Raw genomic sequence first — 17,498 nt, 5'->3', positions numbered from 1 at the left:
AGTGTTTTAGGCCCCATCATTGCCAGGTTTAGGAAAGCCCTAAGGACCCACTTGTTTACTTGCTTGTTTCCCCCGATTATGTTTTACCAGGCTGTTCTGGGATGTAGCTACAACTGCATTGGAGTCTCTTAGTACTATCTAGGCCAGATGTTTTATGCTGGTGGCTGTTGTTTTTGTTTGTTGTTTTTATGAATGTCAGTTATTTTATTACTGTACCAGATTTGGGTTTTTTTTAAATCATGAATGTCGGCTATTTTATTGCTGTACCAGGTTTGGGGTTTTTTAAAATCATGAATGCCATGCTTCCTGCCCTGAAACGCAGCCTAGAAATATTTTGAATAAACCAATAACAGATGCAGTTCCTGCCTATCATTACCTCCTTCGCCGCTTGGCAACAGGCTGGCCCTCTGGGGAGCAGTCTCTCGCCGTCTCTGTGGGCCCAGAAAAGGACGTTATTGCTGCAGAACAGCCAGGCACCCGCTAGTCCAGACTTCCCCAACCTGGTGTCCTCCAGTTATTGTTGGACATCAACTCCCATTATTCCTGACTGCTGGCCATGCTGGCTGAGGCTGGTGGGAGTTGAAGTCCAAGACAACTGGAGATAACCCCATTTGGGAAGGCAGCTCTGTCTCAATGGGAGAAGTGGGCATTTCTCGGGAGGCATAAACACTTGCTCAGGGAGATGTTTCCTCTTTCCCAGCTTATTCGAGACTGGGTCAGTGGAGGCTGGTGGCTGGTGGCTCCAGTTTCGGTGGGGCTGTGAATCCATTCTGGGTTTCCATCAGAACTCTAGAGGAGCCATCCAAGGTGCTGAACACTTTGCTACCTCCTTTCGGGTTCTGCCAATTCTGACTGAAATGCAGTGCGGATTCACCGCCCCACCGAAACCAGAGCCACCAGCCTCCACAGGATTGGGTCACTGACTCCTCAGACCGTCTGCTCCATTTTTCCAAAGTTCTGAAAGCAGCACGAAGGAGTCTTTGCTGCCTGCCATGTGCACGTTTATTTTTCTCTGCCCCACTATGATCTCTGGTCAATCAGGTTTTGCAGGCTCCTGAAGCACTATGAAAACCTGCCAAACCTCTTTGACTAGAGGGGCAGGGAAGGGAGGGCCTGCTGCTCAGTGGCAGAGCATGTGCCTTGCATTCACAAGGCCCCAGGTTCAATCCCTGGCATCTCCATGTAGGGTTGGGAAAGGCCGCCATTCTGAAATCATGGAAACCTGCTGCCAGTCAGAGCAGACAATGCTGAGCTAGACAGACCAATGGTCTGCAGGAGTGCACTCTACCGCTAAGTGACTGTCCTTTACTAAAAAGGAAGGATGATTCCAGACCTCATGGCTCTCAATAAAGGGCTGAATTAAATAGGGACGAAGGGAACTGCCTTACACAGAGTCAGACACAAAATTGGGCGGGATAGCTAATACCTTGGAAGACAGAAACAAAATTCAAAGTGATTTTGATAGACTGGAGCGCTGGGCTGAAAACAACAGAATGACATTTCATAGGGATAAATGCCAAGTTCTGCACCTAGGAAAAAGAAACCAAATGCACAGCTACAAGATAGGGGATACGTGGATCAACAACACTACAAGCAAGAAGGATCTTGGAATTGTTGTAAATCACAAGCTGACTATAAGCCAACAATGGGATGTGGCTGCAAAAGAGGCAAATGCTATTTGGGGCTGCATTAATAGAAGCATAGCTTCCAAATCCCGGGAAGTACTAGTTCCCCTCTACTCAGCACTGGTTAGGCCTCATCTGGAGTACTATGTCCAGTTCTGGGCACCACATTTTAAGAAGGATGCAGACAAGCTGGAGAGGGTTCAGAGGAGGGCAACCAAGATGATCAGGGGACTGGAAACAAAGCCCTGTGAGGAGAGCCTGAGAGAACTGGGCATGTTTAGCCTTGAGAAGAGAAGACTGAGGGGAGATATGACAGCGCTCTTCAAGTTCTTGAAAGGTTGTCACAGAGAGGAAGGCCAGGATCTCTTCTGGATCATCCCAGAGTGCAGGACACGGAATAATGGATGCAAGTGACAGAAAGCCAGATTCCAGCTGAACATCAGGAAAAACTTCCTGACTGTTAGAGCAATATGACAGTGGCACCAATGACCTAGGGAGGCGGTGGGCTCTCCCACACTGGAGGCATTCAAGACGAGGCTGGACAGCCATCTGTCAGGGATGCTCTGACTTGGATTCCTGCATTGAGCAGGGGATTGGACTCGATGGTCTTATAGGCCCCTTCCAACCCTACTATTCTATGATTCTATGAGACAGCTGGTCCATCTCAGTATCGCCTACACCAGCCTTCCCCAACCTAATGCCCTCCAGAGGTTTTTGGACTACTATTCCCAGAATTCCTAACCACTGGCCATGCTGGCTTGGGCTGATGGAAGCTGAAGTCCAAACCATCTAGAGGGCACCAAGTTGAGGAAGGCTGGTCTATGCTGACTGGAGGTGGTCTCCATGGTTTCAGGCAGGACTCGTCCCACCCTGACCTGCAGATGCCAGGGACTGGACCTGTGTGCATGCAACACACTGAGCTATGGCCCTTCCTGGGTTCACATAACACACACTGAAGGCCAAATATGGGTTGTTGTTGAACCATGGGTTGTTGTGTTGCCTGAACCCAGCCGTGCTAACAAACCATGGTTTGTTAACCACGAACAACCCGTGAAGAGAACCCATGATTTGTTGTTGGGTTGTGAATTGTGGGTTGTTCATGGTTAACAAACCATGGTTTGCTAGCATGATCAGGTTCAGACAACACAACAATCCATGGCTCAACGACAACCACAAATGTGGCTTGTTCAACAACAAGCCATATTCAACCTGTACTCAACCGAGAATGTGGATTATCACGTTGTGTTAACCCAGCATTTGCAACCATGCCTAGCCAGAACCCCAAGTAAGCAGGTGGAACCCTCAAGATCCAGACTACATCTCAGAAGTCCATTTTATATTTCTGCTGGGCACTCCAGCTTGCATCGCTGGCACAACCAGCCAGGGCTGCTGACTCTGAGCTCTCCGGGGGACGTTCATAACAGGCTCCCTCTGCATCCACACTGGCCAAACCAGAGACAGCGGCTGGGGAGGAGGAAAGGGACAGGTCATGTTGTTCTAGAGTCATTAGACTGTCACTTGCATCAGAGGAGGCGGGACTGGAATGGGGATATCTGTCCATTGCAATGGATCCCTACATTTTCAATGTCTACAGAAAGGCAGAGGAGCCACCTTCCCCAATCTGGCACCCTCTGGGCCTGTTGGACGACAACTCCCATCATCCACAATGGTGGGAGTTGCAGACCAAAACATCTGGAGGGCACCAGGTTGTGGAAGGCTGAGGAGAATTAACAGTCCCAGGAAGGCCTCTTCATGGGGTGGGATTTGGGGAGGTAGAGATGGTGGGCGTGCGAGAGATCAGGGAAGGGGGGGAGACAGGAAGAGAACGGTGGAGGTGCCACACCGGTCTGAGAGGCCATCACGTCTGTCCCTGTGGTATTGTCCTTCTCTGGAAAGGTCACATTAGCAAGACAAGCCACCTCTTGCTCACATGGTATCCCAACATTCTCTAGAGAAGATTTCCCCTTTGGGGTGGTTGGAAGGAGGAGGCAAGCTCAGGAATTCTCCCACCTGAAGGCGAAGAGCTAGGCAGGCTGGACTCTGCTTGAACGGCAGACCCCTCCGGCGTAGGCCCGCTCTCATCTGCTCCTTGGCCCTGAGAGGGCAATGACGCGGAATCGGCCTCCCGCTTCCTCTCGGGAGCCCTCAGGAAGTCCTGCAGGCGAGAGCGCAACAGGTTCAAGAAGAGAATGCCCCAAACATTTTTACAAGGGGCCTAGACCCAACAGGCCAGCCTCACCAGGCTAGGCTCACCGTTGCAGGGTTAGCTGGTGGTACCAGGGACAGAGCGTTGTGGCATCCCAGTACATAAGAGCATAAGAAGAGCCCTGCTGGATCAGACTGAGGGTCCATCTATTCCAGCATTCTGTTCCCACAGTGGCTGCCCACAGGGAACCCCAAGCAGGACACGAGTGCAACAGCACCCTCCCACCCATGTTCCCCAGCCACTGGTGTACACAGGCATGGTGGAATGCCCCCCGCACACAACCAGCCAGTGCGTTTTTAAATACCTTTTACCTATCAGGTGAAAACACTTATTTACGAAAACCTTTGATGGGTCTTAATCTATGGATAGTTTTTCATTTCATTCATTCATTCATTCAATTTCTTAATCGCCCATCTGGCTGCTCACCCAGCCACTCTGGGCAATGTACAACAGTACAATTTAAAACAGTAATATTATACATTAAAACATTGTTTAAAAATACCCTAACCACCCCAAATGCCTGCCTGAACAGCCAAGTTTTCAATGCATGGCGGAAGCTCATTAAAAAGGGGGCATGGCGGAGTTCCCTAGGGAGGGAGTTCCACAGAGTGGGGGCCACCATAAAGAAGGCCCTCTCCCTCGTCCTAGCCGTCCTGGCTGATGGGACAGAGAGAAGGCCATCCGAGGCTGATCTTGTTGAGTGGCCTGTCTGGTGTTGCTGGAGGTGCTCCTTGAGATAGGCTGGGCCGGAACAGTATAGGGTTTTAAAGGTCAAAACCCACACCTTGAATTTGGCCCGGAAAACATCTGGTAGCCACTGCAACTCCTTCAGCACCAGAGTGATGTGATCACGCCGGCAGCTGCCTTTAATCAGGCGAGCCGCTACGTTCTGGACCAGCATTTAATTGTTCTGCACACATTTTTAATCTGTGATACTACCGCTGCTTTTTGACTGGAACATGACATTTTTCATTTGATGCTGGGTTTTGTATTCATTTGAAAGGGCTTTTCTTCTTCGTTTTAAATAGATTTTTAAATGTATAATTTATTTGTTAAATTTAATATCCATAATAAAATAAACAAGAATCCAATTGAGAATCCAATTAATACATAATAATAACAGATGTAGATAATCATACATATATTCACCAGGTACTCCTATATTTCCCTCTCAAAACATTAAATTGTATCTAACAGTGTGTCTGAGTCTACTGCATCCTGAACTCTATTATTCCAAAATGATATAAAAAGACTCAATTTTTCTATTAATTTGTTGTGCTGTTTGTAGGCTTTATGCAAGCCACCTTTGGCATTAATTTAATGGAAAGGTGGAACATAAATCTTTTAGGATAGATGGATGGGTGGATGGATGGATGGACGGACGGACGGAGTTTACCAGGCCCAGCTTGGCCCACAAGGAAGGAGTGGTGAAGTGAATGCCCAATAACAGAGCAGCAATACGAGCCAGGATGCAGGATGGGAGGTTTCCAAAATGAGCCCAAATTTACCCTGGTCACGTCAACCAAACGGCAAGGAAGAACATGGAGTTACCAGAGAGGTTTCGCAAGGAAGGCAGGAGGCTGCAAACTCACCTTGCGAAAGGTCCGGTTCTGCCGCTGAAACGGGAAAGCTGGGAAAGTCAGGCGGGCGGGCTTTAAGGAGACCCCAACAGGAGGGGGACCCAAAAGCGAATGCCTTGTGGCCTGAGGGAAAAACTGCTGCAGCACCGGGGTGACCGCCATGTTAAAACCTCTCAAGTTACCTAAAGAAGGAGGGAGAGAACAGAGACATTATTACATGTACCACGTGGCAGCTTGAAGGGACAAAAAACTCAAATTAATGGCTGTGGCCAAACTGTGAATTGGCCACTGGGAACATAACACGTTCATGTGCTCCCTGCTGCTCTCATATGCTTTGATTCCTGCCCACCAAAATTCCTGGTCTACAGTAACTGACTCAGCAAACCATGGCTACCACTAACCAAAATCTACCTCCAAGCCACAGTCAGAAACCCTCTTCAAATCATGGTTTCTGATTCTGGTGCAGAGGCCAACTATGGCTAGCGGAAACCATGGTTAGCCTCATTGTTCAGATATCATGGGAAACCATGGTTACCATGGACCAGGAAGTGAAGGAGGAAATCGGAGCGCATGAGGTAAAGTGGTGCAGGGGAGCATGTTCTCCATGGCCAAAGCGAGCACGGAGTTGAAAGAAACCAAACATCTCTGTGAACTGAGCTGGCCCTGTCAAGAGGCCAAAATGCCTAAACGAGAGGCCTCTGAGCCCGAGGAACACTATGCTCTTGTACATCCCCAATTCATTTTAGTGGGGTTCAGGCAGAAGAACATTTCAGTGAGCTGTGCTCCATCTTAATTCTGAGGGGAGAGCGGCCACTCTGATTGTCCATTTGGGGCACAACAACAGCTTGGGCCGGCCCTGTCTGGAGAATCACGTTATCTATAATATCTATACCTAGAAAATGGAAGTATGCTGACCAAACTAGTACAAAGAAGAAAACAGTGCTACAATTACTGGGGTTACATCCATTTGTGTCAGCCACATTAGCTACTGCTTTTAGAAGGCTATGGGGTTGGGGGTGATCGTTTAGGTAACGCTGAAAGGAATCCCAGTTTCCGCTTGTAGGTTTTGTTAAGCTCCCCCCACAAACACACACATCTTTTCTCCCGTTATTTGAGCACTGGAAGAAAAGCCCTACATCGCTTCCTAAAAGCCTCCAGAAATGGATTCAGGAAGGCCTCTTTCAGGATACAGAAACCACAGGAAGGCCCTGGTTTAAAAGAGAGGCCATGGCTCAGCAACAAAGCACCTGCTCTGCATGTGGAAAGTCCCCGGTTCAATCCCCAACAATCTGCAGTTAAAGAATAAAGCAGCAGGTGATATAATGGTTATCTTATAGATCAGGGGTGGGCAACTAATAGCCGTCCTGGTTTTTTGGGCCTACAACCCCCATCATCCCTCACCACCAGCTATGCTGGCTAGGCCTGATGGGAGTTGTAGGGCAAAACCTCCGGAGGGCCACACGTTGCCCAACCCTGCTACAGAAAGCCACTGCCTGTCGGAGTATATAATCCCGAGCAAGATAGACCAGTGGTTTGACCGGGTACAAGGCCTCTGTCTGTATTTCTGCTCAGAACGAACTCTCGAGAAGCCCTGCCTGTCAGAGATTCAGGTTGCACCCGCAGTGAAGAGAATTATCAAATCCTTAGCCAGGAATAGGACATGGCTACAGGAACAGGCAGCCACACACAAGAGGACCTTTTCCTTTGTCGCCCCTCCGTTGTGGAACGGCCTGCCAGTTGAAATGCGCCTGCTGGCCTCGTTGAAGGTTTTTAAGCAGGCATTAAAGACGCCGTGAATCTGGCAGGCCTCCCCTTTTGAGAACTCTTGCTCCTTTTGCTGACCGTGTATACTGTTGTTAAGCAGTGTTGTTTTAAGCTGTGTTTTATTGTTGGATTTTTAAAACAAATCGTTTTTAGTTCAAAGTTCTTTTTAGTTATAGGTTGTTTGTATGTATGTTTTATGTAAATGGTTTTTAAACTTTGTTTATTGTATTTTAATGTTTTAGCTTTTGTGAGCTTCGGCTATGGGGCGGTACAGGAATGTAAATAATAATAATAATAATGATAATAATAATAATAATGATGATGATGATAATAACAATACAATCTCTGGGCCACTGTCAAGGGCTCCTTGGAGGCCTCTCTCAGTCTAATCCAGTAGCCAAGTCCAGACACAGACAAAGGGATTCTTTTCAAAGCTTTATTCCTCTTTTACCACTTAACAACTCTACTGTTAGCAACTAGATATGAGCAGCAGAGTACTTATGCCCTAAGTTGGAACAGTTGGTCCCCGTTTGAAAGGGAATCACTGGCAGACCCTGAACTTAAGGGCTAGGGAGAGTCCCCCCCCCTTTTCCCTTGAATCCTCTGGGCGCCACCGCTGTTTGCGCGCCAACCGGGCACTACGCCTCCTTTCCGCGCCCTCCATTTGGCGCCGCTCTCTGCGTCGGCGACGCGTGTCCATCAAGTCTGCTTCCCGCGCTCTGTCACTCCCAGGACTGCTATCTAAGCTAGGAATGCTGGTGGGAGGAATCTCCGTCAGCTGTTGGCCCTGGGAAAGAGGCGCGCGCTCCTCTCCCAGGAGCGACTCCTCTTCCTCAGAATCAAAACTACTCTGGGATTCTATGGGCTCAGTGTCCACCCTGACAGCCACACTGTAAGTTGGCCTGAGAAATTAAACCATATACACCAGTCTTCCCCCAACTGGTGCCATCCGGATGTGTTGGGAGTTGTAGTCCAGCACATCTGGACGGCGCCAGGTTGGGGACAGCTAGTATACACAAATGACTTTTCTGAGGCCCCATGCCTACCTTGATGCCAAGGAAGGGTTTAACTAAAGTAGTCCTACGCACACTAAGTGAGATTTACCTCTGAGGAAATAGGATGAGGTGGCATATAGCCACGCACTGGACAAGAACGCTCACAGACGCCCACTCCTTGCCCAGCTGCAAGGAGCCCAGACCGTCCAAGATGGTCCCTCCATTTTAGACGCGGGGGTTGGGAGGGAATTACACAGATGCGTACCCATATTACTAGTTTCCATTGGGGAAACCACAGGTTCCAACGCCTGCTGAATTATTCACTCTGATGTTTCTCAGATACCAAAGTATCTGGGCATCAAGTATCCCAAACCGTAACCCAAACCTTGCAGGTGACCAGGACGTTTCAGAGAACGGTCAGCGCTCAGACCGTTCTTTATTACAGAGGTAACATGATTATCGACTGCATAACATCTGAGCAGCCAACCCCATGAAAAGAAAAGTGCTCTCATTAAAAAGAATGTAAGAGCATAAATAAAAACCAATATACTAAATGCAAAAAAGACCCATTTCCCCCTCTTATCTATATGAAAATAATAATTCATTTATTTTATTTATTGTTACATTTATATCCTGTCTTTTTTTTCCTCTTGCAAGGAACCCAGGGCGTCTTACATGGTCCTCCTCCTCTCCAATTTATCCTCATGGCAACCCTCTGAGGTAGGTTAGGGTGAGAGTCAGTGCCTGGCCCCCCAACGTCACTGGCAAACTTCATGGCCAAGTGGGGACTAGACCTCAGGTCTCCTGAGTCTTAGTCCAACACCCTAAACACTACATCACACTGGTGTGGACATACTGACCACCACATCTGCATGAAGTGGGGCAAAAAGCTAGTTCAGTGGGAGGGAACATGCTTTTGAACATATACAGAGAGCATACAAGTTCCCATTCATTTCAACGGTGTTGGCGTAGGTCAGGCAATCTCACCCAGAGACAGCTACGAAGGGTGCCACTCTCCTCAAAGCCCTCCATCAACCAATTTAACTTGTTGGATGTTCAGGATCGGAAAAGTAACATCCTCTGAGATGCTTTGAAGCTTCAGTCAGCCAGGGGAATTCTGCTGCAGGCTGTTTTTCAGAGTGGTCCCGATGTTAGCTCAACTCTCTCCTTTGAGAATCTCCAGTGGCATTGTCTCTTGCCTGGTGCCCTCTAGATGTTTTGGCCTACAGCTCCCACAATCCCTGACCATTGGCCATGCTAGCTGGGGCTGATGGGAGTTGTAGTCCAAAACACCTGGAAGACGCCAGGTTGCCTTCCCTTAGGTTTGAGTGTTGAACTGGGACCAGGGTTCAAATCCCTGCTCTGACACAATGCTTCCTGGGTGACCTTGAACCTCTCTCTGCCTCGAAGTCTAACTCACAGGGGTGTTCAAGAATAACCCTTTGCTTCTTAGAGGAAGGATGGGATAAAGTTGCAACAAAGCAGCCTTCCCCAACCTGGTGCCCTCCAGATGTGATGGACTACAACTCCCATCATTCCCCAGCTAGGAATCTTATGGGTGCCCCCATGAGTTCCATGATGGAAGAAAAGCGAGATATAGATATAATAAAATAAAGGCAGGGACTGTCTTCTTTGTTCATTGATGGTAAGCCGCTCCGGGAGCCTTTTTTGGCTGAGGAGCAGGATAAAAATACAATAAATAAATAAATAAGATGCCTTCAGAGTATAATCTTTAAAAAGAAAACTGAACAGAGACACACACATATTGTGAATAAACTCCCAGCAATGCCACAAGCCCAACCCAGAGTGCAGCGCTCAGCCTCTCCTGCATCCAAGCCTACGGGTTTCGGTCCCAAGCCAAAGAAAAGGACGGGAGCCTCGGAGAAGAAGGTGATCCATACCTTGCATCTGCTGGAAGAGCAGGGCCCGCTGAACCATGGGATTGGCATGGAGGAGCGCCGCTTGGCCAGTGGCCCTCAAGTTCAGCATCTGTTGTTGCTGCTGCTGGGATGGTGCCACACCCCTGGGGAGAAAGTATGGGGAGGGAGTGTGAGAAGACCCACGAGGCAACAAGGAAACCCTCAAGCAAGGACAGGGGGAAACTGCTTTCAAGATGCATCAAGGGGGGACGATCAAGCCTGTCCCGAAAAGCAGGCCCAAGCGCAAAAAGCATGTATCGAGAACAGGGATGCTGGAGAAATCCATTGGGGGGGTGGAGTTCAATAAGTTTTCCTAAGCTTGGCCCCCCAGACTTCGTTCAAGTTCCTGCTGCAGCACCCAATTCAAATCTGCAGCGAGTTGGGCCAGTTCGTAGATTTGGGGAGAATTTTGCGCATTTTTGGCAGGGGAAAAGGTTCTGCAATTTACGCAAATTTCTGAGTAATTTCTGCAAATTATGGCTGGATTTGCGGAAATTCAGCCATAATTTGTACGAATTTGGCCATAATTTGGGCAAATTGCCCAGAAAATTGTGCAGATTGCAGACTCCCCCGCCCCCCAATGCACAAAAACTTTCCCGCAGTCTGGGGAGCAACTCCACAGCTCAGCTTGCAAACGCAGAGCAAGTCATATATGCCACGGAACTCTCTCAAGCCAAAATTTCCCTCCCCAGCAACGGACATCCCTAGTCAAGACCGATTCCCTCATGCCAATTAATAACAACAAACTCCCAACCTTGGATTTTAGACAGCAGGGCTGCCAAGGTACACTCACAACACAAGCCCATCTCTTCGTAAGTCTTTCACTTTTCTTTTCGTAATCGTATCCCATCTTTCCCAAGGAACAAGGCGGGGGCTTACAAAAACAACAAAGCCCCTTGATCCTGGGAACAGGCCACCCTGGCTGGCTCAGTTTATTATGTTAATGAAGAAACAGACGCCCCGTCTTTCCATATTTAAAGGTGCCTAGCAGCGATAAAATATGCAGTTCCAATAAAACATAATAAATATAGCTCCCCAAAACCAGGACCGGATAAAAACAGCAACCAGCTAAACTAAGAAGAAGAACTGACACCAGCTCAGCCGGCCAAATGCCTGCCTCGACAGGAAGCCCTTTGCCTGCCGACAGAAGGCCATCATGGAGGAGGCTAGACGGGCATCCCTAGAGAAGGTGTTCCAGAGCCTGGGAGCAACCACTGAGAAGCCTCTGTCTGCCTCGCATCCCCACCAGACATACCTCTAGTACTGGCGGGACGCTGAGGCAGGCTCTTCCACAACTCTCAGTACCCAGGCAGGCTCATATTGAAGAAGGGGGTCCTTCAGATAAACATATCCCAAGTCCTTTAGGATGTTAGCCTCTGTCATGCCTCCTTCACCTCCATATTCATCTCCACGCATCCCTGTCAGTGAGGCCTAGCTACAAGGCCTCACAGAACGACTATCCATCATTAACCTTCTGCACATCGCAGCCTTGGGAGAGCTTTGGCCTTGGGCCCGCTGGGAGTCTGGGTTGCCCTCTCTTCTACCAAAACCGATACCCCTTAACCGGGTCCTTTACCACAGCAACTGCAAAACCGATACCCCTTTACCACAGCAACTGCATCTACACCCTTCCTTTGCCCCCCGATGCTAGCCAGTGCAGCGTAATGATTTGAGTGTCAGACTAGGATTGGGGAGACCCAGGCTCTGTTCCCCACTCAGCCATGAAGCTCACTACCTCTCAGGCCTCACCTACATCACAGGGTTGTTGTTGTGAGGATGAAATGGGGGCAGTGGAAAGAACCACGTACACAGCCTTGACTTGTTGGAGGATGTTGTGAAGTGGTTCTCCAAATTTTTTTAAAAATAATAATACAAAAAGAGGGGCTGCCATCAACTGCTGTAGTACCAACAGTACCGCGTTGAGTAGCAGTCACCCTAGTGCACTGCATATGGTGTGTCTGCTTGATCTATCCCCCAGGTTGTCTCCCAAGGCCTTGAGTCATTCGTTGCATTTTTACCCCTAAGGAGCCAAGGGCAGCATGCATAGCTACCTCCCATTTTGTGAGCCACATGACTGTGTGGGGATCTGAACCCAGGTCTTGCCCGTAAGTTCAGCTTCCAAGCAGGAACCTGCTTGATACCAGGGCAGACTCTATGTCCATCTACCCCAGTATTGTCAACAGTCTATCAACTGTTCATGTTGCCACAGACATAATTTTCTCCATGGCTCGTGCACATCTAAGCTGGCAACTAAAGGCCCACTTTGGTTCCCTCAGGTGAAAAGATTTGGTCCAGGAGCCTCTAGTTGCTGACCCCTAGTTATAATCTACATTAGATAGACTAGGACTAACATCTGAAGCCTTCCTTCAAGTGCCATCTCCAAGGGAGGCTCGGAAGGTGACAGACAACAAGGCAGAGGGCCTTCTCAGTGGTGGCCCCCCGATCTCCCCATTGAGGCCCGCCTGGCACCAGCACTGTCATCTTTTCGCCACCAGCTGAAGACTGTCCTCTATTCCCAGGCAGTTAATGGCACATGATGGGGCACTGATTTCAGCTGTGTTTAGTAACAGGTTTAGTATCTTACTGAAATAGTTTTTAGCTGTTTACATTGTTTAACATTTTGTAAAGTGAAATGTTATGCTGTGTTTTATTATCTAGTATCTGTGGTTTGTGATTTTGTGAACGGCTGTGAACTGCCCAGAGAGCTTTGGGTGATAGAGAAATGAAACAATTACACAATAATAATAATAATAATAATAATAGGATGGGATAGGCGGGAGACAACAAGACTAGCAGGTCATTAAATAGGTAATTGACAAATGACATCTTGATATTAGGAACCTGCCTTATACTGAACAAGATCATTGTCTACCCTGCCTAGCATCAGCTGTCCAGTTCTATTCCTCATGGTTCTGAATAAGGGGCTGAATTAACTAGGAAGCTGCCTTATACCAACTCACATCCTTGCTGTCTCAGACTCAGTAGTCTCTACACCTATGGGTAGCAGCTCTCCAGGGATTCGGGCAGGTGTTTTTCCAGCCCTGCCTGGAGATGCTGTGGATCAAACCTGGAACTTTCTGCATGCAAAGCAGGGGCTCTACGGCTGAGCTATTGCCCTTCACCTAAAAATAAAGTAAGTTTCCAGTCCTCATGGCTCCGAATACAGGACTGAATTAACTAGGAGCATAGGGAGCTGCCTTATGCTGTGTCAGGGCACTGATACACCTAGGTCAATATTATCTCTACCTTTTGACCAGCAGTGGCTCTCTCTAGGATTTCAGACCGAGGGTCTTTCCCGGCCCTACCTGAAGAAGCCGGGGATAGAAACTGGGACATTCTGCATGTACTACTGAGCTGCAGCCCTTCCCCTAGGTCTGTGCGCCAGACCTACAGAATGGACGCTGATGAGCTCTCTGTGGCTGCCCCACAGCCACGAGCCTCCCCCAAGGCTTGCCAAAGGCTGATCACCTAGGATCGCTTGGAAGCACCGTTGCTGACATTATAGGATCATTTTAATTCCTCAGATTTGATGGAAGATGGATTTAGAAGAGCCGTTATATAGAAGCCCAAGGGCTTGTACAAGCTCCGTGTGGTTTTGTCTGTTTGTCTGCGACTTTCCCCCCTCCTTGAAACAAGAAAGCCCTTCACAAGCATCATATCCCGCATTTGAAAGGCCTCGGTTTCCCCCAGTGATTTGCCATGCAGCAAGGAGGGGAAGCCAGGTGGGTAGGGGGAAACATTCCTATTTGAGAAAAATATCCCAGACTCCACAGCACTAGTTGTCCAACGTCTTTGGGTGCTGTACTGCAGCTTTCCCGAACCGAGCACCCTCCAGAGGTATAGAACTACAACTGCCATCATCTGCAGCCAGCATGCTGACTGGGCATGATGGGAGCTGTAGTCCAATACCTCTGGAGGGTGCCTGGTTGGGGAGGCTGCAAATGCAGCCTTTTGTATTGTTAAGGGACACTCTAACTTGCTCCTTTCCTTTCTCCTGTGTGCAGCATTGTTACTAGCCCTCCAAGCGTTGATATAGGATAAGCTAGGAAGAAAGATCTGCAGTCTGCGTTCCTCGAAGCACTCCTTATTTCCAACACGGTCAAAGAAGACATGTGTAGGACTGCATGGTAAAACATCCATTTCAGCGGCTCTTGCGCAGGAGAAGAGTGCCAGTGTGGTGTAGCAGCTAGAGCACTGGACTGGGGATCGGGAGATCCGGGTTCTAATCCCCACTCGGCCATGGAAGCTCACTGGGTGACTCTGGGCCAGCCACTGACTCTCACCCCAACACACCTCACAGGGTTGTTGTTGTGAGGATAAAATGGAGAGGAGGATTATGTACGCCGCCTCGGGTTCCTTAAGGAGGAAAAAAGGCGGGATATACATGTAAATAAATAGAATATAGAATGCTTCAATGGATGGAACCCTATAGCTATTCTAGCATGCCATGCAATGTTCCTCGGATTACGTCCCCGGACAAAAGCGACATTTTACGTGGGGGAGAGACTTCCATTGGGGAAGGGGCAGGGATCAAAACTGTGGTGGGCTCACTCCACAACCTTGCCTTCAGAAGATCGTGCCCTTTGGAAAAACACCCATGCAGTGCAACCCTAGCTGTGTCTACTCAGAAGTAAGTTCTACTGTGTTCCACAGGGCTTACTCCCCGGTACAATGCATGCATACAGGAGTGCAGCTTGATCAGCACACTAAGTACCCTGGAGATCTGTACAGGATCCTTCCAGCATCTCATAATACAGTTAACCTGTAGAAGGATGCAGTTGGTCAAGTTAAAATATATAAGAAATATATGATGGTGGAAGCTGAAACGCTTCGCTCTAAATATATTTTGAAATTTAAAATATATAATATATGAGGGTGGAAGCTGAAACGCTTCGCTCTAAATATATTTTGAAATTTAAAATATATAAGAAATATATGATGGTGGAAGCTGAAACGCTTCGCTCTAAATATATTTTGAAATTTAAAATATATAAGAAATATATGAGGGTGGAAGCTGAAACGCTTCGCTCTAAATATATTTTGAAATTACTCTGTTGTTAGTGTATCTTTCATCTAATATAAGAAAGACAGAATGACTAATAAGACAGAAGGACTAACAGCAGAGTATTTATAGATAGATAGATAGATAGATTAATTACTCTGTTGTTAGTCTTTCTACCTTTCTTAAACATTTTACCTCGAGACGGACTGCATCCGTAATGGATCCAGGGTCTCCCCGTTGCTTTGCTGTTACGCCGCTTTGCACCATACTCTCTCTCTCTGTATATATATATAGTTCTGCATATGTGTGTATAAAATAAATGATATAGATTCATGTTATATTTATTACACTACACGGGATAGCATCCCATGTCGGTCCTGCTTGGAGCTGGCCCATTTTAAGGAAGGGGGCTTCTGTTAGTCGTGACTGACTGCAGCCGCGTCCGCCTCAACAGGTCTCCTCTAAGTAGGCCCACCAGGGGATGCTGCCCCATAGCTTCGAGGACGAGATGCCGCGCGCGGATGCTCGCTGTGCCCTCCGAAGAGGCGGCGAGTCCTTCGGGGCGCCGGGGAGGGGCGGCGAGAGCGCTGGGCCGGGAGCCGGGAGGCCCGGGTTCGAGTCCCCGCTCGGCCATGGAAGCCCACCGGGCGACTTTGGGCCAGTCGCAGCCTGGCAGCCCGGCCCACCTCACGGGGCTGCTGTTGTGGGGACACAGTGGAGAGGAGGGGGGCTGCGCACGCCGCCTTGGGCCCTTGCGGGGGAAAGGCGGGGTGCAAACGCGGCGAGTCCAGACGTCGACGCCGAGAAGGGCCGGCCCTGACACGCGACGGCGAGGCTCCGAGCCCAGCGCCCCCGGGGCCGCGCCCGCGCCAGCGAGGGGGCGGCGGGGAGGGGCGCGGAGGCGACCCGGGCCCGGCGGCGGCGAGCGCTTCCCCGCTGCCCGCCAGCCCGCCCAGGGGCAGGCCAGCGCCCCGGCCTCGATTGCAGGGGCTTACCGGCTTGGCGGCGGCGGCGGCGGCTGGAGGAGGTGCTGCAGCAGCTGCTGCTGGAAGTGCTGCTGGGTGAACATGGCCGGGGCCGCCCGCGGAGCGGGGCGGCCGGGCAGGACGAGGCCGCGGCGCGCCGGGCCGGGCTGGGCAGGCGCCGGCTCGGCCTTACGCGCGCCGCAGCCGCCGCCCCTCCGCCGCCGCCCCGCCCGCCCCCGCCATCGCCGGGCGCCTCCCCGGGCTGTGCGCGACGCGCCTCGCGCGGCCCGGCCCGCCCCGCCCCCCCTGGTCGTCGCGCCCGACCCGTCGCAGCGCACGCGGAGCCCGGCGGCGGCGCCTCGGGGCCCGGCGCCTTGGCTGCGGCGGACCCGCCCGGGCCGGGTGGCGCCTTCGCGGCGCGCGGCGGATTCCCCGGGATTCTGTATGCGATGGGATTCCCCGGGATTCCCCGCTGCATCGCATGCAGGAAACGTAATGTGTGCGTGCGCGAGTCTCAGTTACATTTCCCGCATCCGATGCAGCGGCCTGGATAATCCACAGGCATACACACACACGCGCACAGATACGTGCGTGTTTGCATGAGTCTCAGTTACATTTCCTGCATCCGATGCAGTGGGCTGGATAATCCACAGGCATACACACACACGCACACAGATACGTGTGTGTTTGCGTGAGTCTCAGTTACATTTCCTGCATCGGATGGCCTGTATAATCCACAGGCATACACACACGCACACAGATACGTGCGTGTTTGCGTGAGTCTCAGTTACATTTCCTGCATGCGATGCAGTGGCCTGTATAATCCACAGGCATACACACACACGCGCACAGATACGTGCGTGTTTGCATGAGTCTCAGTTACATTTCCTGCATGCGATGCAGTGGCCTGTATAATCCACAGGCATACACACACACGCACACAGATACGTGCGTGTTTGCGTGAGTCTCAGTTACATTTCCTGCATGCGATGCAGTGGCCTGGATAATCCACAGGCATACACACACACGCACACAGATACGTGTGTGTTTGCGTGAGTCTCAGTTACATTTCCTGCATCGGATGGCCTGTATAATCCACAGGCATACACACACGCACACAGATACGTGCGTGTTTGCGTGAGTCTCAGTTACATTTCCTGCATGCGATGCAGTGGCCTGTATAATCCACAGGCATACACACACACGCGCACAGATACGTGCGTGTTTGCATGAGTCTCAGTTACATTTCCTGCATCCGATGCAGTGGGCTGGATAATCCACAGGCATACACACACACGCACACAGATACGTGTGTGTTTGCGTGAGTCTCAGTTACATTTCCTGCATCGGATGGCCTGTATAATCCACAGGCATACACACACGCACACAGATACGTGCGTGTTTGCGTGAGTCTCAGTTACATTTCCTGCATGCGATGCAGT

General features: G+C 49.9%; 1 protein-coding gene across 5 annotated transcripts in view; it reads right to left on the bottom strand.

Annotated features, from left to right (window-relative positions):
- Window positions 1-16,262, bottom strand: part of CIZ1 (CDKN1A interacting zinc finger protein 1) — a 37,931-nt gene extending 21,669 nt beyond the window's left edge. The window contains exons 1-6 of one of the 5 annotated variants that reach the window (XM_084821427.1): window positions 16,087-16,262; window positions 15,287-15,387; window positions 10,072-10,193; window positions 5,424-5,593; window positions 3,636-3,780; window positions 377-431 (exon numbers count right to left, since the gene is read on the bottom strand). In XM_084821427.1, coding sequence (XP_084677553.1) covers window positions 377-431; window positions 3,636-3,780; window positions 5,424-5,593; window positions 10,072-10,193; window positions 15,287-15,303 — 509 coding nt within the window. In that variant the 5' untranslated portion in view covers window positions 15,304-15,387; window positions 16,087-16,262. Of the gene's footprint in view, window positions 1-376; window positions 432-3,635; window positions 3,781-5,423; window positions 5,594-10,071; window positions 10,194-15,286; window positions 15,388-16,086 lie in introns of those variants that run through there. The other 4 variants (XM_084821426.1, XM_084821428.1, XM_084821429.1 and 1 more) reach the window with 4 other exon arrangements.
- Between the last annotated feature and the right edge of the window lie 1,236 nt (window positions 16,263-17,498).

This window comes from Heloderma suspectum, chromosome 14 (assembly GCF_057233095.1).
Source record: "Heloderma suspectum isolate Gila_16-S chromosome 14, 16-S_ref, whole genome shotgun sequence".
Lineage (NCBI taxonomy): Eukaryota > Metazoa > Chordata > Lepidosauria > Squamata > Helodermatidae > Heloderma > Heloderma suspectum.
The sequence above is the reverse complement of the archived record's forward strand: the minus strand, read 5'-3'. Positions and strand labels throughout refer to the sequence as shown.